General features: G+C 27.2%; 1 protein-coding gene across 4 annotated transcripts in view; it reads right to left on the reverse strand.

Annotated features, from left to right (window-relative positions):
• The window catches only part of LOC136071979 (leucine-rich repeat and coiled-coil domain-containing protein 1-like), an 84,515-nt gene that overhangs the window by 12,553 nt on the left and 50,405 nt on the right, over positions 1–21,557 (reverse strand). For all 4 annotated transcript variants that reach the window (XR_010643922.1, XM_065818785.1, XM_065818784.1 and 1 more), the window contains 4 exons: positions 15,632–15,706; positions 7,700–7,799; positions 5,679–5,767; positions 5,525–5,599 (listed from right to left, as the gene is read on the reverse strand). Coding sequence is in view for 3 of the 4 variants with exons in the window: in XM_065818785.1 (XP_065674857.1) it covers positions 5,525–5,599; positions 5,679–5,767; positions 7,700–7,799; positions 15,632–15,706 (339 nt within the window). In the remaining variant the exon portion in view is untranslated. The remainder of the gene's footprint in view (positions 1–5,524; positions 5,600–5,678; positions 5,768–7,699; positions 7,800–15,631; positions 15,707–21,557) is intronic.

Here is a 21,557-nt window from a genome sequence, read left to right on the forward strand (position 1 = left end):
AAATAAAATATATATTAATTATATAAAAGTTGAATAGTTGAGTTAAAATAATTCATTAATAAAAAAGTTAAAATAATTTCTTGGTTTCAAAAATTTCCTATTTATATCACAAAATTGCAGTTCAAAGCAGAGGTTACTTTGAGTTTGAAAGATCAAAACAACCACTACAAATTTCTTTTTCCCTACTAATATATATTTTATTTTAAACTACACACAGTAAAGAAGCATATATATTTTACTTTAAACTGCACACAAGTCACAAAAAAATCCTATGAACTTTAAAAACTTGTATCTTATAATAAAACATTTCAAATGAAAGAGTTTCTCAACAAGGTAAGTCATAAACTCTCTAATAACAAAATTTTTTTCATGTTTTCTATAGCCTATGATAACAGGTATTTCTTTGTTTCAGATATTTTGAGTGATTATGAATTTTGAAGGACTGTGCTTATCTCCTATTTGCTTACTTTGAAAAACTCAAGGTAAAATGATTCATAAACTTTAGATATTGGGTCATTCAATGCCAAGTGGAATCAATATTTAAATTCGTTCTTTAAAAAACTCAGAAAACTAGGTTATTTTGCATTAAATTTCTCTCTTCAAGGATGGTTTTTAACAGCTAATAACTTTTGAACATGTTGGTTTTATAGTTCAATTTTTATAAGAGAGCTTTTGATACTTTTAGAAAAACTAAATCTTTAAAATCTGACATTTAATCATTTTACATAATGGTTGGCTAAAGTTCATATTTTTATTTTTGAATTGAAATATTATACATATTTAATATATTGAATTGTGATTTTAAGGAAATTAAGAATTTAATTAATATTTTAAGGATCCTAAGAACTAGATCAATTGATTGTTGATCTACTCGTGGTTGATTAGATGTTGATCTACCTGTGGTTGATTGGATGTTGATATACTTGCGGTTGATAAACGTTTGAGAAAAAGTTAGCTGATTTCAAGTTAGCTGAATTCAAAAATTATAGGTTATAATAAATAAAGGTTAGCTGAATTCAAAAATTATAAGTCATCAAATAACCCAGGTTAGGATTTAAAAAAAAAACTGATTTCAAACACAAAATATTTAGTATTTTAAGATATTCTAATTATCTTTTCCTTAAATTCTTTGATACACATCAATCAAAAGGTATTTATTGACAAAAACCAAAAAAAATAAATGAACGCTTTTATAATCCTGAAAGATCTTTAAGCCAGGTAAATTTTTTTGTAAAACAAAGTTATTTGCTCATTGAATTATAAAACACTGATCAATCTAAGAAATACTCCTAAAACGTTTAGAAAAATTTATAATGAGTAGTATTCCTAAACTCCTTTTTTGTTGTATTAAAATGTCGAATGAACAGAGCCAACTTACTAAATTTAAACTTAACCAAGAGCTCTTGCTTTTAAGAAAAAAAAGTAAACCAAATAAAATTTTTTTGTAATTAAAATCTTGTTGAAGTATGAATATTTATGTCACAAGTATTGTTGTAATCCTTTAAACAAGCATGCAAAATCTTCTAAAAAATGTTGAAGTTTATGTCGTAAGTATTGTTGTAATTCATTAAACAAGCATGCAAAACCTTCTAAAAAGTCAGGCAGATAAATGAATCAGTGTTTTAAAAGCCAATTTGCTTAAAACATCTTGAACAAATCTGTCCTTTTAAAAAATACTGATTTAAATAAGCAAAGTTGTAATTGCAGCTGTTCTTGACTTCTATCGATTTGAAGAATATCCAAGGGGTTGTTGAGTTAAGAAAGAGTTTGTGTCAGTTTAAGTAGATGGTATAAAGCAATATATCTATGATTGTCTTAAAACTGTTTAACAGTTACAGTTAAAGAACTGCTTTTTTGTAAAAATAAAAAAACAACTGTTTCTTCTAAACTGTTTTTACTGTTTTTAAGACTCTTTCCAAACTTTGAAATTTTTTTTTTTAGAATATTAAATTAATACGTTAATAATAACATTAATAACATTTATTGTTTAAAAATACTAAACACCTTTCAATTGATGTGTATAAAAAAATTTATATATAAAAATGGTGGAAGGTATATATAAATTTATATAACTTATATATACCTTCCACCATGATCAGATAAAAACCCATTTGATTTGTTATTATTTGAATTTTTAATCTAATTTTCAACATCAACCTCTTTAAAATTACAAAATATTTTAATTTAAAAACAAAAATATCATCTTTAGCCAGCCATTATGAAAAAATCTAATGTCAGATTTTAAAAATTTGATTTTTCTCCAAGTATCTTAATAAAATTGAAATACAAAACTAACATGTTCAAAATTTATTAGTTGTTTAAAGCCATGCTTAAAGAATGTAATTTAATGCAAAATAACCCAGTTTTTAATCTGAAATTTTTAAAATATATTCTTTTAATATATATGCACAAACAATAGTTTTTTGCAAAATCTGAGATAATCCATCAGGAAACTAATAAAAACTTGATACATTTTGCATGTAACGACCCTGTTTCTCTTTATTTTAAAAGTTGTCTACTCATTTTTCCTGCAAACTAAAAACAAATTTACTTTATATCTTAATTTAACTTATAACTTGAATTAAACTTTATTTCAGATCATTAAAAACATACCACGTAATATATTGCTACAAGTATTGCACTGTGGATATCACTAGTTATAGAATTGCTGCAAGAATTGCACTGTAAATAAATATCTTTTATTACAAGTCTATATATATCTTTCTATTAATACATCTTAATTATCAATCTTATTTTTTTTTTGCTGTTATCTTTGTTGTTTTTATTTCTTTTTCTTACTTTACAATTTCTCATTAATATACAGGCAATTACTTATAGATTATAAAATAATTTTTTTTAATACAAAGCTATAAACTCAAATAGTTTATCAATTAAGTTACACATGCAAAAAACTATAACCAATTATTTAATAATAAACTTTATAATTTTTTTCAATACATACTTAAAGTGAGAATATATTTATATTATTAGCATTAATAATATCAATGACCTGATTCGAAATAATTGTTACCATTCTGATTCTTAGCTGATTCGGATACTTTTGCAATTCAGATTATTTTAATTACACTAATAGTAATAATGCAATTAAAAATGGTAATTAAATTGAAATAATTAAAAAAAATATATATATACATTTTTAATTCAATACTTATACAGACTTTAATGGAATAAAAACAGGCAACAGTTCTATTGGTACAGGCAATTAATAAGTTAAAAATAGTATAATAGTGACACGCATAAAGTATGTTCTATAGAACTTATTATTAATAGGTAACAAACAATACAGTCATAAATAATAGTATAAAAGATCAGATACACAGAATGTTATTATTTCAGTATTAAGATGCGTGCCTACCATTAGCACTAATAGTTAAAAAGTTGAAGATTCTTATTCAAAAATACTTGCATTTGCAATTGCTCTTGACTTAAACAGCTTTTTTTCTGGTTTCAGATAAGCTCTGCAGTACTAAATAACCACTTTGAAAAAACTGTAGATAGCGATGCCCCTAAATATTTCTGTGCTAATCATTTTCCTACTTATAAAGTTACATTTTCTTCAGTATTCAAACGCATCTTTTGTGTTGTGCGAGTAGAGGTTCTTTCAAGTACTCTGCTACTTTGTTTCCCATTGTGCAATGTAGAGTGTGAATGTAAAATAATAAAAGATGTTTAGGTTATAGGCCTACAAAATTGAAAATACTATAAAAATACAGAAGCTCTTATAATACTACAGAATTTCTGTTAATCCTATAAATATGGGATTTAGTATTTTTGCAAATGAACACATGGGTTCATTTTCACAGTTTCCACAATGTCAATACAAAGATTCACACAGTGCTTATTTGAAATTTCCATAGTCCTTAATGCAATTAACTGACATGTTAACTGCATTTGTTATTGGGATAACTTCTCATGTAGTCACTTTTGATAAACTTGCTTTCCTAAATTTCTCTGCAGGTAGCAGTTAGTAAAGAAGTGCGTTTATTGTTGAGACAACCATTTTTGACAACCAACTTCAGTGTACAGGCAAGAAAAGGAATGTTTGAAAACATCCTTTCTTTTATAGCAATAGTAACAATATTTCTGGTATTATCTCTTACTATTACATCAAATTTTTCCTGAACGCTCAAGCAATTCATTCATAAATTTAGCAAGATTGGTTGCATTGTGGAACTCGTATGAGAAAGATACCTCTTCAAGACAATTGTGAATTTGTTTCAAATTTCTACAAGAAAGTGTGCTGTTAAGCTCATCTAGTCAACATCAGCTGTGGAGCTTGTCAGTAATTTTAATAACACAACTAGCTTTCTTTGCCAAGAAACAAAATTTATCTGTAATCTGATAAAAATTATGAATTTCAATATTCAAGAAGTATTTTCTGCCTCGTAAAATATACTTTGGCTCCAAAAACTGAAGTTTTTTTAAAAACAGAGTTATCTACTATGCTAATAGGTTAGTTATCAGTGCATATTATTTTAACAAGAAGCCTTGTAATTTTTATTGTCCTTAAATCTGCAGGCGCAAGGGGCCTAGGCTTTGGTATATTAGGGGGCAATATTATATTAGGCGCAAGGGGCCTATACTTGGTATATTATTGGTTGATTATGAGATAAAGATCTAGATCTAGGCCTAATTTTTCCAGAACTGAGTGCAAAGAAGATCTTCTTGTGTTGGTTTCTGTCTCCTTAGACCAGGTCCTTAGACTAGGCATTGGACTTGTGAATACATGTGCAGAGTGCAGTTAACCAAGGTTCTTTAGGCAAGTTCATAAGACTTTTAAAAGTAGATTTAGGACTGACCTAGAAGATGAGCCTGCAATAGAACTATATCGTATACATAAAAATCAGGAACTTGTTTCTGATTTACCATATCAGATATACAAAAAGTTATATAAAATAATAAAATGATAATAAAGACAAAAAAAAAAAAAAAAATCACAGTTGTTTCTATACTTTGAGGTTCAAATATCAATAAATTTTGTGACAGGTAGTTATTTTTATATTTGTGTAAGTACAACACTTACTTCTGTTAAGGTTTTTGCTTACAGTTACCTAACTTCTACATTGATGATAAATGTTAAAGTGAGGTTTTAATGTAAAATAAACATAAAATAATGCATTCAAAATTTTTTTGTAAGTTAATGCAGAAAAGAGTGTATATCTTTAGAATATGCTCAAGGGAGCATTTATAAAAGAAGTTTGGTCATTAAAGTGCAAAATAAAAATTTCAAAAGAATCGGAATCATTAAAGTTTGTTAAAAAATAATAGAATTGCAATACTTTTAATTAATTGAGAACCAATGGAATAAGAATTGGCTCATTGCAAGTTAATAACTTAATAATTAGAAAAAGTCTAATCTAAATCTAATATTTAAAAAAATTAAAAACTTGCAACCAAACAATAGCAAATGGATTACTGCATTTGTCGTTATTTGGTTTATATGTTTAAAAAAAAAAAAAAAAAAAAAAAATGTTATAAATTTTTCATTTAAAACCAAAATTACCATTTTTAAATTCTTTATTGTGTCTGTTTGATCTAAAATCATCTTGGCCTTAATCTTCAAAGCATCTTCAAGGTCCTTTTAAATAAGTAACTACATAAATCCAATAAAATAAAAATACTATATTTATTTATAAACTGAAATTAGTTGAACATACTGTGAGTTTATTATTCAAAATAGAAATTTCATTTTTTTGTGCTTCAACTTGACCATTCAACCTGTTACAGTCTAAAACCAATGATGAACCTAAAATTAGTATAAAACGTTTATTATAAATTTATTGTAAACTCTAAATAATATTATGATTCATATTAATCAAAACTCACTCATTACTGTAAGTGCACCGTAGTTTAAGTAAGTACACAACAGTGTAAGTTAGTACACCAGGGCTTGTGATGAAGCGAGCGCGATCGCGCTCCGCTCGTAAAACGCGCCCGTAAACGGTATTTTCAAACTTTCTAGGCGCGATAAACAACGCTCGTTCAGCTTATAACGAGCGTATAAAATAACGCTCGTCCAATAGGGATTATTTTTTTATTTTCATAAAATATTTAAAAAAGATTTCTTATTAAAGATATTCTATTATCATGGCACTAATACAAAATATAAAAAAGCACTACGTCGTTCTCTTTTGCATTAACATAATAAATGAGCAGTTTGAAGTCGTTAATAGTCACTAATTTCAATTATGGAATGTGCACGTGGAAACACAATGTGAATACAAAAATGCGCAAATAAAATAAGAATAGAAAATTAGAAAACCACTATAAGAAAATTGAAACTGCAGAGTATTTTTAATCTTGTGAAAATATCAAGTAAGATTTATTTGATTTATTGTTTGTAATATTCCACACATCGTTTATAATCAAAATAAATATTAATAATACAGTAATTTTTAAAATTAGTTTTTGTTTATAGTATAGGTTTTTTTTATTAACTATTATTTATTTTAACTCAAATTTAAAACGATTCCGTTGTTTAGAATGTTCGCAATCGCATTCAAAAAGGAAACAAAGTAATGACGTCAACATTTATTAAATGGAAAGTTATTATTCTAATTTATTATTATTTCAAATTATTCTTGTGTTATTTTTTAAGATAAAAAAAACGTAATTTAAAAAAGAAATTTTAGAAAAAAATTAAATAATTAATTTGAATAAAAAATATCAAGAAATATAAAAACCATTAACCGTTAATTAAGTTTACAGCGTAACATTTTAAAATACATATATCAAAACAACGAATAAAAACTATAACTAATAAGTCACTAAATTATACTTTAATACAAAATCAATAAGAAGTTGCGTTTTTGTTTGATATTATTTTTTTATAACATAAATAGTTAAAAATAAAATCGCGATCTGACAATATACAAGAAGTTTGGAAGTATAAAAATCTACTTCGTTGAAGTAGATTCATGAGTGTGATACTAATTCAAACATTTTTTGACGAAAGAATTATGTAACAAATAAAAAAAGATAAAAAAATAAAAAGCTTTTTATGAGCATCGCCTTCAGCAATTTTCATGATCGCGCTCGCCGACGTTATTTCGAGCGCACATAATCACGCTCGATGAAAACGTATTCTAATTTTACGAGCGCGATATAACACGCTTGACGATTTTCTTCATCACAAGCCCTGGTACACCATAGTTTAAGTGCACAGTATTGTAAGTGCAGAGTAACAAGAGTAAATAAAGTAAGTGTATTAGTCAAAATCAAGTATAAATGTAGTGCAAATAAATTTATACATAAATTTATAAAATAATACAATATATATATAAATGGTGCTTATAAAACCAATCAAATTAAAATTAAAAATTAATTAAATTAAATTAAAGCTAAAATTAAAACATAAAAAAATAAAGTTAAACAAGAATTGTTTTTCTGTTCTTGAAAAAGGAGCACATTTACTAGTATATAACACAAAAGCGAACAAAGCAAACCTGAATACATGCATAAATAACAAATTGAATACATGTAAGCTTAACAAATTTTATGATTAATGAGCTCCTCCTACTAACCCTTAACTAAAATTTGGGTTGGGTGTTGGGGGGCTTTATACCAGATTATTTTCTAACTGGTAAGTTCACCTTCACCACAAGTGGAGAGCCTCATCTGCTCAGAATCAGTTTAACTCCATACCATGACATAGTTATTATAAACAAAAATCAATTACTTTGCTGAGCAAGCTCTTCTTTCCAACATTTTCTTTCTGATCTTAAACCTTGAACCACAGCTTCCTGGTTACGAATATGTGAAACCATTCTATCTTTGTCCTGGAAACAAAGAATCAAAGTCACCAGTAAAAGAATTACAGTAAAAAAGTATTAAATTGACTGTTTGTAAAAAATTGCTATGAGGAATGTGTCAGTTATTTGTAAAAAAGATACAGCACAGGTAGCCTTGTAACTTTGTTTACTATACTATATTAAAAATGTAAATATTTAAGTTTTTATAAAAGCATCAGTTAATTAAACTGTACTTTTTTTTAAATATTAAGAACCTTTAAATTTTTTTAAAACCATTTTATTTTGAGAAACAGACTCTGCAAGAGTTGTAAGAGTACACTGGCCAATAGGATAGCATCATTTAAAAAAAAATCTACACCATGGTCATATATACAACTGTCTATAACTATTCGAATGGTCATACTTTATAAAAATTTCATTTACTATTGAGGGAGAAAATAAAAACAAAAATTACCTGAAACATATGTTGTATTACTAGTTATAAAGTTTACATCATTTACTTCCTTCTTTGTCACCACCCTTAGTGGCAACAACCCTTAGTGGCAACACCCTTAGTGGCAACAACCCCTTTTTTATACTCTTAAGATTCTACATAATAAGTTTTCCATTTTGTAAAAGTTAACTTTATGCCACTCACTATAAAGTTTTTATTGCATATCTTTTGCACCGTTAGACATAAATGTTTTGACATTTCTTTTTAATTCATACCATAAAGTTCGATAGGAGATCTGGTGATTAGGGAGAAAAAATTTTTATATTTAATAATAAACATTTTCTAACTCACCTAAATAATTTCTACAAAGTTTTGGAAAATGCTCCCCAAGAACTATTCAACATAGTTATTTTGGAAGCAATTAATAATTGGAAAATTGGAAGCAGTTTATTATAGTCTATTTTTATTATTTATTATATATTTTATTCATTATTATTTTTAGTAGCTAATAATCTATTATTTTAAAATGAAATTTGACAGCACCCGAGTTGTTATTGATTGGTCACACTTCCTGTTTCTTTCTTCTTTTTTTATAATATTCCAAACAGTTGAAGTCAAAATATTGTATTTTTTACTTATTTGACAGAGAATATTTTTCATGCGACAATGTTAATATTGCCAACTATTTTCCAAGACAATTCTTATTTTTTGACCATCATTTAGAAATATCAATATTTTATAAAAATTCTTAAACTACTATCATTTAGAAATATCAATAATTTATAAAAATTCTTAAACAACTAGTTTGAGATCAACTATCAAAATTCACACCAGCAAAACAATAGCATAACTAAATCTCTTGAAATCATATTGATCTCTACTACATGCCTATTTATTGTGCAACTGAATTTTTTTGTGGAGGCCTAATTTTTTATGGCAAAAAAAGATAATGCATTTGTTAAAAGGTAATTTTACATTTGAAATTCTCATTATAGACTAATAATTTTTTTTGATAAAAAAAAGAAAAGGAAGGAAAAAATAATCTTAAATTATAAATAATGTAAACAAAACACAAAGAAAATTTTTAATTCAAAATTTTACACATTTGCTTAATTGTATAATTAAAAAAAAAAAAAAGCTAGATACTAAAAGATACTTTCTTATATTTAGTAAAAAATCTTATTTAACCAAACAAAAAATTCAAAGTCCGTTAGCAAAAATTATTAATTTTTAATCCACCTCAATCCAAAAGTTTAGAAAACTGACCATATTATAGAACGCTGTTTGATCTAAAAGTTCATAATCAGTTCTTTCTTTATTATTTAATGTAACATAACCAGCAGTGTGAATGAGTGACATTTTTAAATCATCAGCAACAGAAGATTCCAGATATTGCAAGTTATCAAAAACTTTGCAACAGTCTTCACCTGGCATTTTAAGTGCCATAATACCATATTGTAATATAAAATTTAAACGGTTATCACGATGATTATTGATAACAGCCTTCAAAAGATCATTATGCCTTGTAACAGCACCAATGACTTTGACATTTATCAGAAAATACTCTTAAAAAACATAAAGACACACTGTCATTCAACAGGTTTTGGAGAAATAGAAATTGGATTCTGCATCGTAAAGCTGCTTTAAATGAGTACATTTTGCAATCTTGGTTACTCCAATAATGTCAAATAATAATTCTTGAGCTTTTTCAAAAACAAAAAAAAACTAACTTATTAGTTTTAGTGGAAGCTTGCCTTCCTGTTTTGTTGTAAGCTAAATAGTCTTCATAATATACACCACAATCTTGGATTATACGCCACAGACTTGATAATTTATTTAAGTGTGTTTTATTCCTAAGAGTTTTAGTACATAAAGTCATTGATTTTTTTGTTTGTTTAAAAGATCAATTATGTAAACAAACAAAAAAATTAATGCAACTATTTGGCCTACAACAAAATGGTTAAGGCGAGGTTTGACTAAAACAAAAAAGTTAGTTTTTCTATAAGCATTTATACTTTTGTTTTAATCAAAAAAATTTAGCCCAAACATTTTTTTTATGATTCTCTTTAAAATGAATACAACATGTCTAGGAGGTTTGGGATCCCTTTAACCAAAGATTATGAATATTTATGAATATGAGGTGTATAAAATTATAAAGTAAATACTTTCCATCTACTGTTAACTGTGCTTTTTCTGGAACAAAAGTGTCCATTAAAAAAAAAGCCAGATTGACTCGATTCCCATATATAATAGCTTTTACATTTGCACTGACTGAATTAATTATTTGATTGGTCAAATCAATCTGTTGAAAAAAAAAATCAGATTGTAATTTTGATATTGGTATCATTTTAATAAACACTTTGGACCCGTTTAAACAAATGACCATAATTCCTAACAGTGTTTTGGCTAATTCCACTGTGCTATCCTCCAATCTGCTAAAAATAGCTCCACTATTGTAAAGTAAACTTTTTTAAACATATATTTCATCATGTAGTATGATACATAATTTCTGCTTATCCGAAAGATAATTAAAAATTGAATTAATAAATTTGTTTTCATTAATATTAAAATTAAAAAAAAAAAGTAATTAGAGTGAGTGTTGAAATAGACAGAAGCTGATAATCTTTTTTTAAGTGATTATGTAATGCCTTTGATGTTGAAAAATATAAAAAAGAGCATATATAATTTTAGATGTATTAAGTGTATGGAGTTAAATCTCTAATTGTTTTTAGTCCCATAACTAAAATATATTGAATACTTCTTTTTTATTGTCCATTTTCGAGGAGCCTAAAAAATGAAGTATTTTATCAAACTTAGACCAGGTGTCAACTGTTTTTCGATTCACTGTTAAGATATAAATGTTACACTTAAACTCAGAATGAAATGTTTCAAAGGTAATATTTTCATAAATTTTAAGTACAAAAAAGGTATTCCATTAAAAAATTGCAAAGATTGTATAACATAGCCATCAGCCATAATAACATGGACATCAGTCATAAAGCCATTTGAGCCGGGATAGCTCAGTTGGTTAGAGTGCTATTAAAGTTTGGAATTTATATTGGCCGTAGCAGCAGGAGCAAGTTCAAACCCTACTCAGCGTATGAGAAGTATTTTGGTACAAAAGGAACTTGTCTCGATTAACTCTGCTATTACGATGTTTCCTTCTCGAATAGTAAATAAATAATCTAGTTGAGTAAATGAAAATTATAAATGATATAACTGGATATTAGTGATAACTGCTATTGATAAACTAGTTTTTGATGTCACAAAAAGTAACTACATCCAATTTAAGAAAAGTGTTTAGCTCATCATCTAATGTATTTCTAATCCCACTTAAAGATCTTTTGGTAGTTCTTTCAGCTGGATTAGTAGTTGGAATCTGAGATAAAGGTACTCCCAGCCAAACAGAAGGAGCGTTTTTTGGTCAACATTTTCCTCCATGCAATTTGGAGGCCAGTGTGACTCGCAAATAACAGTATATTTAGTAACAACCAAATTAGAATTAGGAATAGCACACTCAGCATTATCATTTGGAAACCAATACACTGATATTTTAATAACTTCACTAGACATAATGTTTTTTCACTTTGATAGTTGGTGTGACAAGCATACACACATTTATTTGGCATGATGATTTAATCTAAAATTTTATAAATATATTATTCGCTTTGAATTAAATCTGAAGCTCTATGTTTAAATTATATAAGTTTTTAACATTATATTGTATTCAATTATTTAAAAATATAACATATAACAAGAATTTTATCTGGTCTTAATGTGGAGAAATAATTCTTTTTTGCTGTAAAAAAATAGGCCTCCACAAAAAAATCTGGTTGCGCGATGAATAAGCCTGTAGTAGAGAACTCTACGCTTGAAATACAATAAACAGGAATAATTTAATACTGATGCTGCTTACATAAAATAATCTCCGAATAAACATTAGACTTGATAATTTCATGGTTTATGTACAATTAACATAAATGCCAACGTAATAATTGTGCGAATAAGTGATTAACAAAACATTTTGCTTATGCAAATAAATCCTAAATCCTAATTTAACTAATTTGATCATGTATTTTGTTAACTTTATGATTTTTGTTAAAGTATTTTAACCAAGATATTTATTATATTATTGGATTAGGGGAAGTTCGTGTACCTAGGGGCTCCTTGTACCTAGGGCCACCCCACTTTATTTGAAATTTAAAAAGCTCTAAGTTATGCTTCTCAGTCAGGAGATTAGTTTTTAAAAAATTATTTTTTAATCCTATTTTGATACTCAGAGAGCGCTGCCACAGCACATTATAATTAGAAAACACTTTTTGATGGTCTAAGTAAAGTTTTGCTGATTTTATCTTATATTGTTTTACAATCCTAGAGGAAATGCTTTTCTATAGGTTCTCGTAGATAATATTGTTTGTTACTTAAGTACTAAATGCGATGTTCAATAAGTTTACTCTCAATACAGATTTGTTAATAGATGACATTTTGCATGAGGCTATCAAGTCTTGTACCTATAGTTTGCTCGTACCTAGGGCCATATCAAGTCTTGGCCATATAGTTTGCTTGTACCTTGGGCCATATGTTTGTTTCTCAGATAAAAAATTTGTTTGATCACAAGGTAGATTGTTAAATTCCGATAAATTTCTGAGCATTTTTTGTGTAGCTGTTTTGGGAACATCATTTAACGCGTACAGGTTGTTAATTTTGCTCAGAATTATTAGTCAATTTTATTATTGATATAGGTGTTTCAATCAAATTGTGTACCTAATGTTTGTATAATTATCTACTATTTTTTTAGATACCTTACAGTGATGTATATCAATGTGATATTTATACTTTAATTATGAGAGTTGTAAAGATTGCTACACACCTATTGTTATCTTAAAATGTTATTGCTTTTGATATATGCGGTAGTGGTGTAGTGGTAAAGCGCTCGCTTCATAAGCGAGAGGTTCCGAGTTCGATCCCCACCACGTCCCTGGTAGTACCGTGCTCAACTTGTTTCTCCGCGCAGCGCCCTTGTTCATCAAGGTTCGTGTTTCGGAGTTATAGAGTTGAGAGAGGGTTATAACCACTATCAAGTAGCCTCCTCATCTGTAGTGGCTTTATCGGCCTTGAGGAGGTGAAAAACAAAACAAAAAAATTATTAAATCTCTGTTATTTTTATTATATTTTAGTAGTAGTTGTAGTAGTAGTTGTTGTTGTTATTGTTGTAGTAGTTGTAGTGAAGAAGTATTCTTTTTGTCATTATTTTAATATTGCAAATTTACTTTTTAAATTCATTGGCATTCAGGTATTTTGATCAAAATAAATTTTGTTTATTTTGATAATAACTTGGTATTTATTAAATTTATCTTTACACATTTTAAAAATGTGTAATTTGTTTATATTTCACTTTAAAAATATTTGAGATTTTTTTAACTATTTTTTTAGATGCCAAGCATTCAAAACCTAATGTAGATAGTGTAACTCTTGCTGCAGAAGCAGTAATGAAGGATGGATTTCTGGTTAGGACTGCAGCACAACATTTTAGTATCAGTAGAACAACATTCCAAAGACAAATTTCCAAAACTTTTGTCAGAATAATAGTTCTAAAAATACTGAACCAAAAATCAATATTTTAACTGTTTTGCTGTTTGGAATATATTCTCTCAAGATGAAGAAAAACCCTTAGTTGAGTACCTTGTCATTGCAAGAAATATGCATTATGGACTGTCAAAGCCACAGCTTAAAATGGTTGCTTTTGAGTATGCAAAAGCCAATGCTAAAAAATATCCAACCTCCTGGGGATAAAAATAGTAAAGCCGGCGAGTAATGGTATTCTGATTTTATGAAAAGAAATAATAAATTTCTTTCACTAAGGAGCTCTCACTACAGGGATCACTTAGATATAAGTATCAAAATCAAATTATAGCGTTTTGGCAAGTTATTTACATTTTACTTTTTATCCCAGTAAACACAAAACGTATTTAAACATTTAACAAACGTATTAATATGTATTAAAATGTATTATAACTGTATTAAACATGTCTTGTGTATATATATATATATATATATATATATATATATATATATATATATACACACACACACACATATATATACACACACACACACACACACACACACACACACACACACACACACACACACACACACATATATATATATTGACATCTTATATAAATATATCTATATCACTGATCACTTGATTAATTTTATATGGACTATTTGATTATTTACAAAAATGCTATTTCAAAAATTGCATTCAGTTAAATGCGGTAGTGGTGTAGTGGTAAAGCGCTCGCTTCATAAGCGAGAGGTTCCGAGTTCAATCCCCACCACGTCCCTGGTAGTACCGCGCTCAACTTGTTTCTCCGCGCAGCGGCCTTGTTCGTCAAGGTTCGTGTTTCGGAGTTAAAGAGTTGAGAGAGGGTTATAACCACTATTAAGTAGCCTCCTCATCTGTAGTGGCCTTCTCGGCCTTGGGGAGGTGAATAACAAAAAAAAAAAAAAAAAATCTCTACTCCACCAAAATGAATTACCTTTTAATTATTTTAAAACAAATCTAAAAAAATAAAAAGATGTAGTTTGTTTATCTGTTTCACAAGATTCTATAAAAACTCTTTCTATAACCGATCTACAATAAGGCCAAAAATAAAAAAGTGTTGCTTCTGATTTGAATATCGATAAAAGAAAATTATATTAAAATTATAATGTTATAATGTTATTTAATAATGTTAATTATATCTCCTTTTATAATGTCTTTAGAGTTGACTATGATAAGCAAGTATACTTCAAGCATATTCTACTAGGTTTGCTCTAAAAATATTTTCCTATGTTTGCTCTAAAAAAAATTAAAGTTTGCTATAGAAAATATCGGGGCATTATAAAAATTAAGTAAAAATTTGTTCCAAAATGATTGAGCAAACTAAACAACAAAATAAAAAGATACAAGAAATTGTCCTATGAAATTCAAGACAAAATTCATTTTGTAGTTTAAAATTTTCCTTATTGAATGATTGTTAATGATTCATTGATGACAATTTCATGACTACTGATAAAAAATCAAGACATAGACAAAAAAATACTTATAATTAAGAAGCTAAATCAGAAAAATAAAAAACTTTTAAAACTGAACTCGAATTATGAAGATTGATTTTGATTGTAAATGTGATCTGGTAAAAAAACATGTCAAATTGAAATGATATCTTCCACTAAAATTTATTTTTCATCTGTTGACATGATGAATGCAAAAGAATCTGGAGAAGCTTACATGAAAATAAAATCAAAAGTAAATTATTGTTCAAAATCAAAAGAAAAAATTCTAACAACCATTATTTTAGGCTTTGGCTTATCCTGAAATAGAACTGACAACATTGCTTTTAAATAAATATTTTTGGGTCAAATAAATAAATAGAAATACCTGCTGGAGAGTTTCAACTTTTACAGCAAGTTTTCTCAATTTTGTAACTTCAATTTCCAATGACTTTATTTGATCCTAAAATAATAAGAAATATTTTACAGGGATTCGAAATCTGCAAATAAAAATTTAAATAATGATTTGCTTGGAGGGTGCAGTGATTTGAATGATTGAACTCCTAATAAAATCATGCATGGTCTCTAGAGTATGACTAATTTTTGTTATAGCTTACAATAGCATAGATTGTAAAGGCAATAAGAATTGAATTGTAATCTGAAAATTTAATAAACCTTAAAATAGATCCTATTTCTTATTTCAGATGGCTTACTACAGCCAAACATTTTTGTAGATGGGTGGGTTTCTTTTCATTTTCTAATAGAAAAAACCTTAGAAATACGGTTAACTATAGAACTTTAGTTGGTGTCTATATCCTTGTTGGTTTCAAATGAAGATGAAGCACTCCTGGTTGGATGGACCTCTACATATATTATTCCAATTGAATAAAACAAAACAAAAAGTTTATGCAATAGGAATGAAACCACTAAAGAATTTCTGCATGGTTTGTATTTAATGAATCAATTAACCTAAATATATTGAAATTATTAACTTTAAAGCTTGAACTTTGTTTAGTTTAAATTAAATTTTGTTCAAACTTATGTTTAAGAATTCTTATATATACGCAGATAAAAATATTAAAAAAAATTTAAATTAGCAATAGAAAAGCATAGAGTTTGCTTAGTTTTACTTTATAGCTCTAACTGGATCAAAAATGCAGAAAAAGTCGCATGTATTATTAATTAAGCACAGGGTCAAAACACTTCAGATTGCACAGCTCAATACTGGTTCGATCAATTCTATATTAGAGGTTTCAACCTTACTGACAAAGAGAGTTGTGATCATCCACCTGTCTTCGATAAAAATGTCTTAATAACACTTGTAAAACACAATCTTCAAACAATTTTAAAAAATTGTCATTTTATCTCAGCACATGAATATATATATTACTTTTTTTATTTTTTTAAAGTTTAGTGCTAATACTTTAGTTTAGTTATATCTTTAAAAAAATTATTAAGTCCTCATTGATTTTTTTCATGTAACTATCAACTTTATATAAAGTAGCTAAAAATTTACTGAAAAAATAAATAAATACAGAAATGGCTAACTAGATTTTGTATTGAAAAAAATCAAAAAAATTGAATGTTTATAAGTTCATGTCACAACTAATTAACAAATATAATAATACAATAAAAGAAAGATTTTTTTTTGCAAAAGGTTTATCTATCATTTCATACAATATCTACGACAATTATTTAATATTTTATTGCATGCCCTTGAGTTTATTTTTACTTCAATTAACCTCTTGAGCATACTGTTTACCAGTTTATGGAATGTTGATAGTGGAACAGCGAACCCTGATGCTTTTACAGCCTCCCCCAAACCTTTTTTGTCCTGAAGCGTTTGTTTTTATAAAGTGTATTTTGAGTTTGCCACAGCACATAAAAATAGTAATAGCAGCAAAGGTACATCATACAAAATATTAGCTATTTAATTCTTTCATGATTTTTTTAAATTTAAAATTTTCTATTATTATCTGTTAAATATATGTATTTGTTTTTGAAAAAACATCGATTTGTATTTATATATAGTAAAATGCCTTTAAATGATAAAAAATTGTCCACAAAAATCATATTTACAACGTAATCATGTGTTTCTCATGTTAAGTCTAATAATATGGCAAGCCACTGTATGCTGAGATGCAATGACAACATATATATATATACAAACACATGTATGTGTATATATATGTATGTATAAATTTATATATATATATATATATATATATATATATATATATATATATATATATATATATATATATATATGTATATGTATCATATATAATGTATGTAAATATGTATGTTATATCTATCTATCTATCTATATATATATATATCAGGGGCTATTCAGACCATTTTCAACAGCGTCAACCATATTTGGACTCTGATTTGGGAGTTTAAATTAAATTTCCTCAAATTTTAATTTGTGAAATTAAAATTTGAGGACCTTTTTTTTTTCTTTTTACATTTTTTACGGCTAATATGGCTTTTTTTGCAAAAAACCCCCAATTTTCCGCTAAATTTCTCTGGAACAGAAGGGTACCGTTGCCCAAATTTTTTTCTTAGAATAAACCCTGTGTATATATATACTGTAAAATCGCCTAAGCTCGGTCACTTAAGCTTTAAACATTTATTTATCACGCATAAATAAAAAATTTTTAATTTTTTTTTCTGAAACATACAGAAAATTATATTGACAATTGATATTATAAAAATAAAAAAATAAAAACTAGTACTCAATATTTAGTTTAAAATGAAAACATCTACTTCGACCGAACTTTCAATACCATCTCATAAGTTCGGCTGCTATATAAATACTAATAACGTACCACAAACTTAACTTCACAAATAATGAAAACTAATTTTTAAATGTTGTTATTGTAAAATTATGATATAAATTCAGGTAATTAGGAGGGCGTAGCCCCGGGCTCAAACAAAGAATTTTTTGGGCACAAAAATAAACAAAAAGGAGTACATAAAAAAAAGGCTTTTTTAAATATAAGTAGTAGTATTTTTAATTTTTATTGTAGTTAGTCAACTATTTTAATACTTTGGCCATTATTACCACTGGTTAATAAAATTGAAAATATATTTTACAATTAATTTAAAAGGTTTTTTCAATTAACAAAAAAAAACAACACTAAATTGCTTTAAATGAGCTTTGTATATTTATTGGCAATTCTTGCACGTATTGTTGACCATAGTAGAACAGCAAGATCCACACAACCAATCGTCACAGGATTCACAACCCATCCATAATTGTCTTTGAGCTGTAATTTTATCTCCAAAAAAATATCACAGGCTTGATATTTTTGAGAACTCAAAGAACCGTCAGTTAATTTTGAAAGTATGAACAAATTTTTTATTTAAATAAATTACCGTGGTGTGTATCCATTATAAAAATGTCAACATTTATTGGTAAATTTACAGGTAATGTTACCGGTAAATTTTACATTCGCAACACTTTTCAACATTTCACAATATTGCAGTTAATTGTCTCCTTCATTGTTTATCCATGAATGACCGAAGTTAGAATATTTCAAAATTTCACTAATTTTTATAAAAAAAGTAACTAATTTTCAAAACTTAATAATTTTTTTTTTTTGTAAATATAATTAATTTAGTGATTCTTAATAATACTAAGATTGAATATAATCATTTATTTTAATAATTTGCTTATTTTAGATTTTAATAGTATGCATTTTTTCAAATTTTTGTTTTGCTAACTTGATTTTACGGTGTGTGTATATATATATATATATATATATATATATATATATATATATATATATATATATATATATATATATATATATATATATATATATATATATATGTATGTATATATACAGTACTGGAAAAATTATTAAGGGGCTTTAGAATTGTCACTAAATTCCATTAATTGAGGCAGCCAAAGGGTTTTCAGTGATCAATGACATTCTTTTGTTTTAATGACATATACAGTATTGTGAAAAATTTAAGAACCACCAAAAAATAAATCATAATTTATTTTTATTTTTAAATTTTTATTTTATCGAATATATTTTTCTGGTAAAAAAATAATAATAATAAATTTTAGAAAATAGACAAATAAAATAAAGAAAAAAAAAATGACAAAAACTTTTAAATAAATAAAAAAAATGTATTTAAAGTTTTATAGGTAATTTTTATTTAAAAAAAAATTGTGGAAAAGTTAAGAACCACAGAACAAAAAACTGTAATTTTTTCCTAATACCGCATAATTCTACCATGAATTTTAAAGCACTCATTTATTCAATTTGGCATCGAATCTAAAAAATTCTCTAATATATGTTTGGGAACATTTCCAAGTAATGTTGGTAAAATATTGCGCAACTCCTCAAGGCTCCTTGGTGCTTTCTTGGCAATCTCTTTACCAAGCCAACTCCAAAGATTTTCAATGCAATTTAAATCTGGGCTATTTGGTGGCCAAGTTAGACGCTCAATATTTTTGCTTTCAAACCATTCAGAGACAATTTTAGCCCTGTGACATGGTGCAATGTCTTGCTGAAAAAATTGTCTTTGTGGTTCTTAACTTTTTCACAAAAAAAATATTAAAAAAAATTAACACATAATATTTAATCCTTATTTCTAAAAGTTCTATTAGTAAATTTTCAAAAAAAAAAATTTTTTTTCTTAAGTTCTATTTAATATGTTTGAAAAAAAAGACTATTTTATTATCTTGAACAAAAATTAATTAACTTTATATGAAAAAAATATTTTTTTTTATTTAGTGGTTCTTAACTCTTTCATAATACTATACATATAATAACGGAAACATTTTATTGTCAAATGAAATCCATTTAGATCTGGTTTTTTCAATTTTAGGGTCTTCTTAGGGCTAGGCAAGAAAAATTGCTGAAATTTACCCATAAATTCTGATATATGTTAATATGAGTTCGCATCACTTTCTTTTACTCTTTGTGGTTCACGGTGTACTTGTTATAAACTTAGACACTACAAATTTTAAGCTTCAGTTCTGAAAAAATAAAAAAATACTTGTTTGACCAAAATCTTTTTAAAAAAATACTTGTTTGACCAAAATCTTTTTTGACCAATTTTGGAGTGATGGAGAAAAGAAAAAAGTTGTGCCCTAGAAAAAAAGGACAAAGCAGCGTTTTGTTGGAGAATAGTAGCCTAAAACAAAAGGAGATAGCTATGAAACTAAAGATTTAACACAAACAGTTAGTGCAGTGAAAAGGAAAATGCAGTCGTAAAAGAATCACTATCGCCAGACTTGAGAGAAAGATCAAAGTAATGGCCCTCAGAGTTGGAGAAGTTCTTGCAAGAAGATACCTATGGAATTAGCAATTCAGGACATTAATGTAAGCCGTAAAATAGTAAATAATTGCTTGTTGGAGCAGGAACTGAAGGCATACAGACCAAGGATAAAGCCAAGATTCACGAACAAATTGAAGCATACCAAGCATGGATGGGCTGTTGAACGTGAAAATTGGACGCAAGAAGATTGGTCCAAGGTAATCAATAATTTAGGTTTCTGTTCTCTGATAGTATTGATTTCTTAATTTCTTTCAGTTTCATCATATTTTTTGACTAATATGAGGTGTTAAACATGAAAAGTGGACGCAAGAAGATTGGTGCAAGGTAATCATTAATTTAGCTTTCTGTTAGATCTCTGATAGTATTGATTTCTTTCAGTTTCATCATATTTTTTGACTAATATCAGTAGGTGTTAACTTGTTGATCATGGCTATTAATGTAATGTTTGAACAATAATTTCTTTGAAACTTATCAGGCATTTTTTTTGTTCATTTAGTATTCTCAGATGAGTCAACAATTGCTGTGTTGGATAATAGAGTCCAGACAGTCAGAAGAAAGCCTGAAGAGGAGTTTAAACCTGAATGTCTTAAGAAAACAATGAAGTTGTCCACTAAGATCATGGTATGTAGAGTGATATCCATCTATGGAGCAAGCTGCCTACATATTGTGGAAGGAATGACGAACCAGAGAAAGTATATAGAGGTGTTGGAGAAACATTCTGTTCCTCAAGTCAGGGACTGGTTCACTGATAAAAACTTTATATTTTAACAGAATTGTGCTCCTTGTCATACAACAAGTTGCCAATGATATGGTTCCGATATGAATTCTCTGTACTCAAATGGCCTGAGAATTCACCAGATATAAACCCAAATGAGAATTTATGGGACATTTTGAAGGACAAAATACACAAAGTTCCAATTACTGCAAAAGCACAGCTTATAGACAGGTTAATCCATGTCTGGTTCCACAGCAAAACAATTTTAAACAAGTTATACTGTGGAACCATAATCATA

This window comes from Hydra vulgaris, chromosome 15 (genome assembly GCF_038396675.1).
Source record: "Hydra vulgaris chromosome 15, alternate assembly HydraT2T_AEP".
NCBI lineage: Eukaryota > Metazoa > Cnidaria > Hydrozoa > Anthoathecata > Hydridae > Hydra > Hydra vulgaris.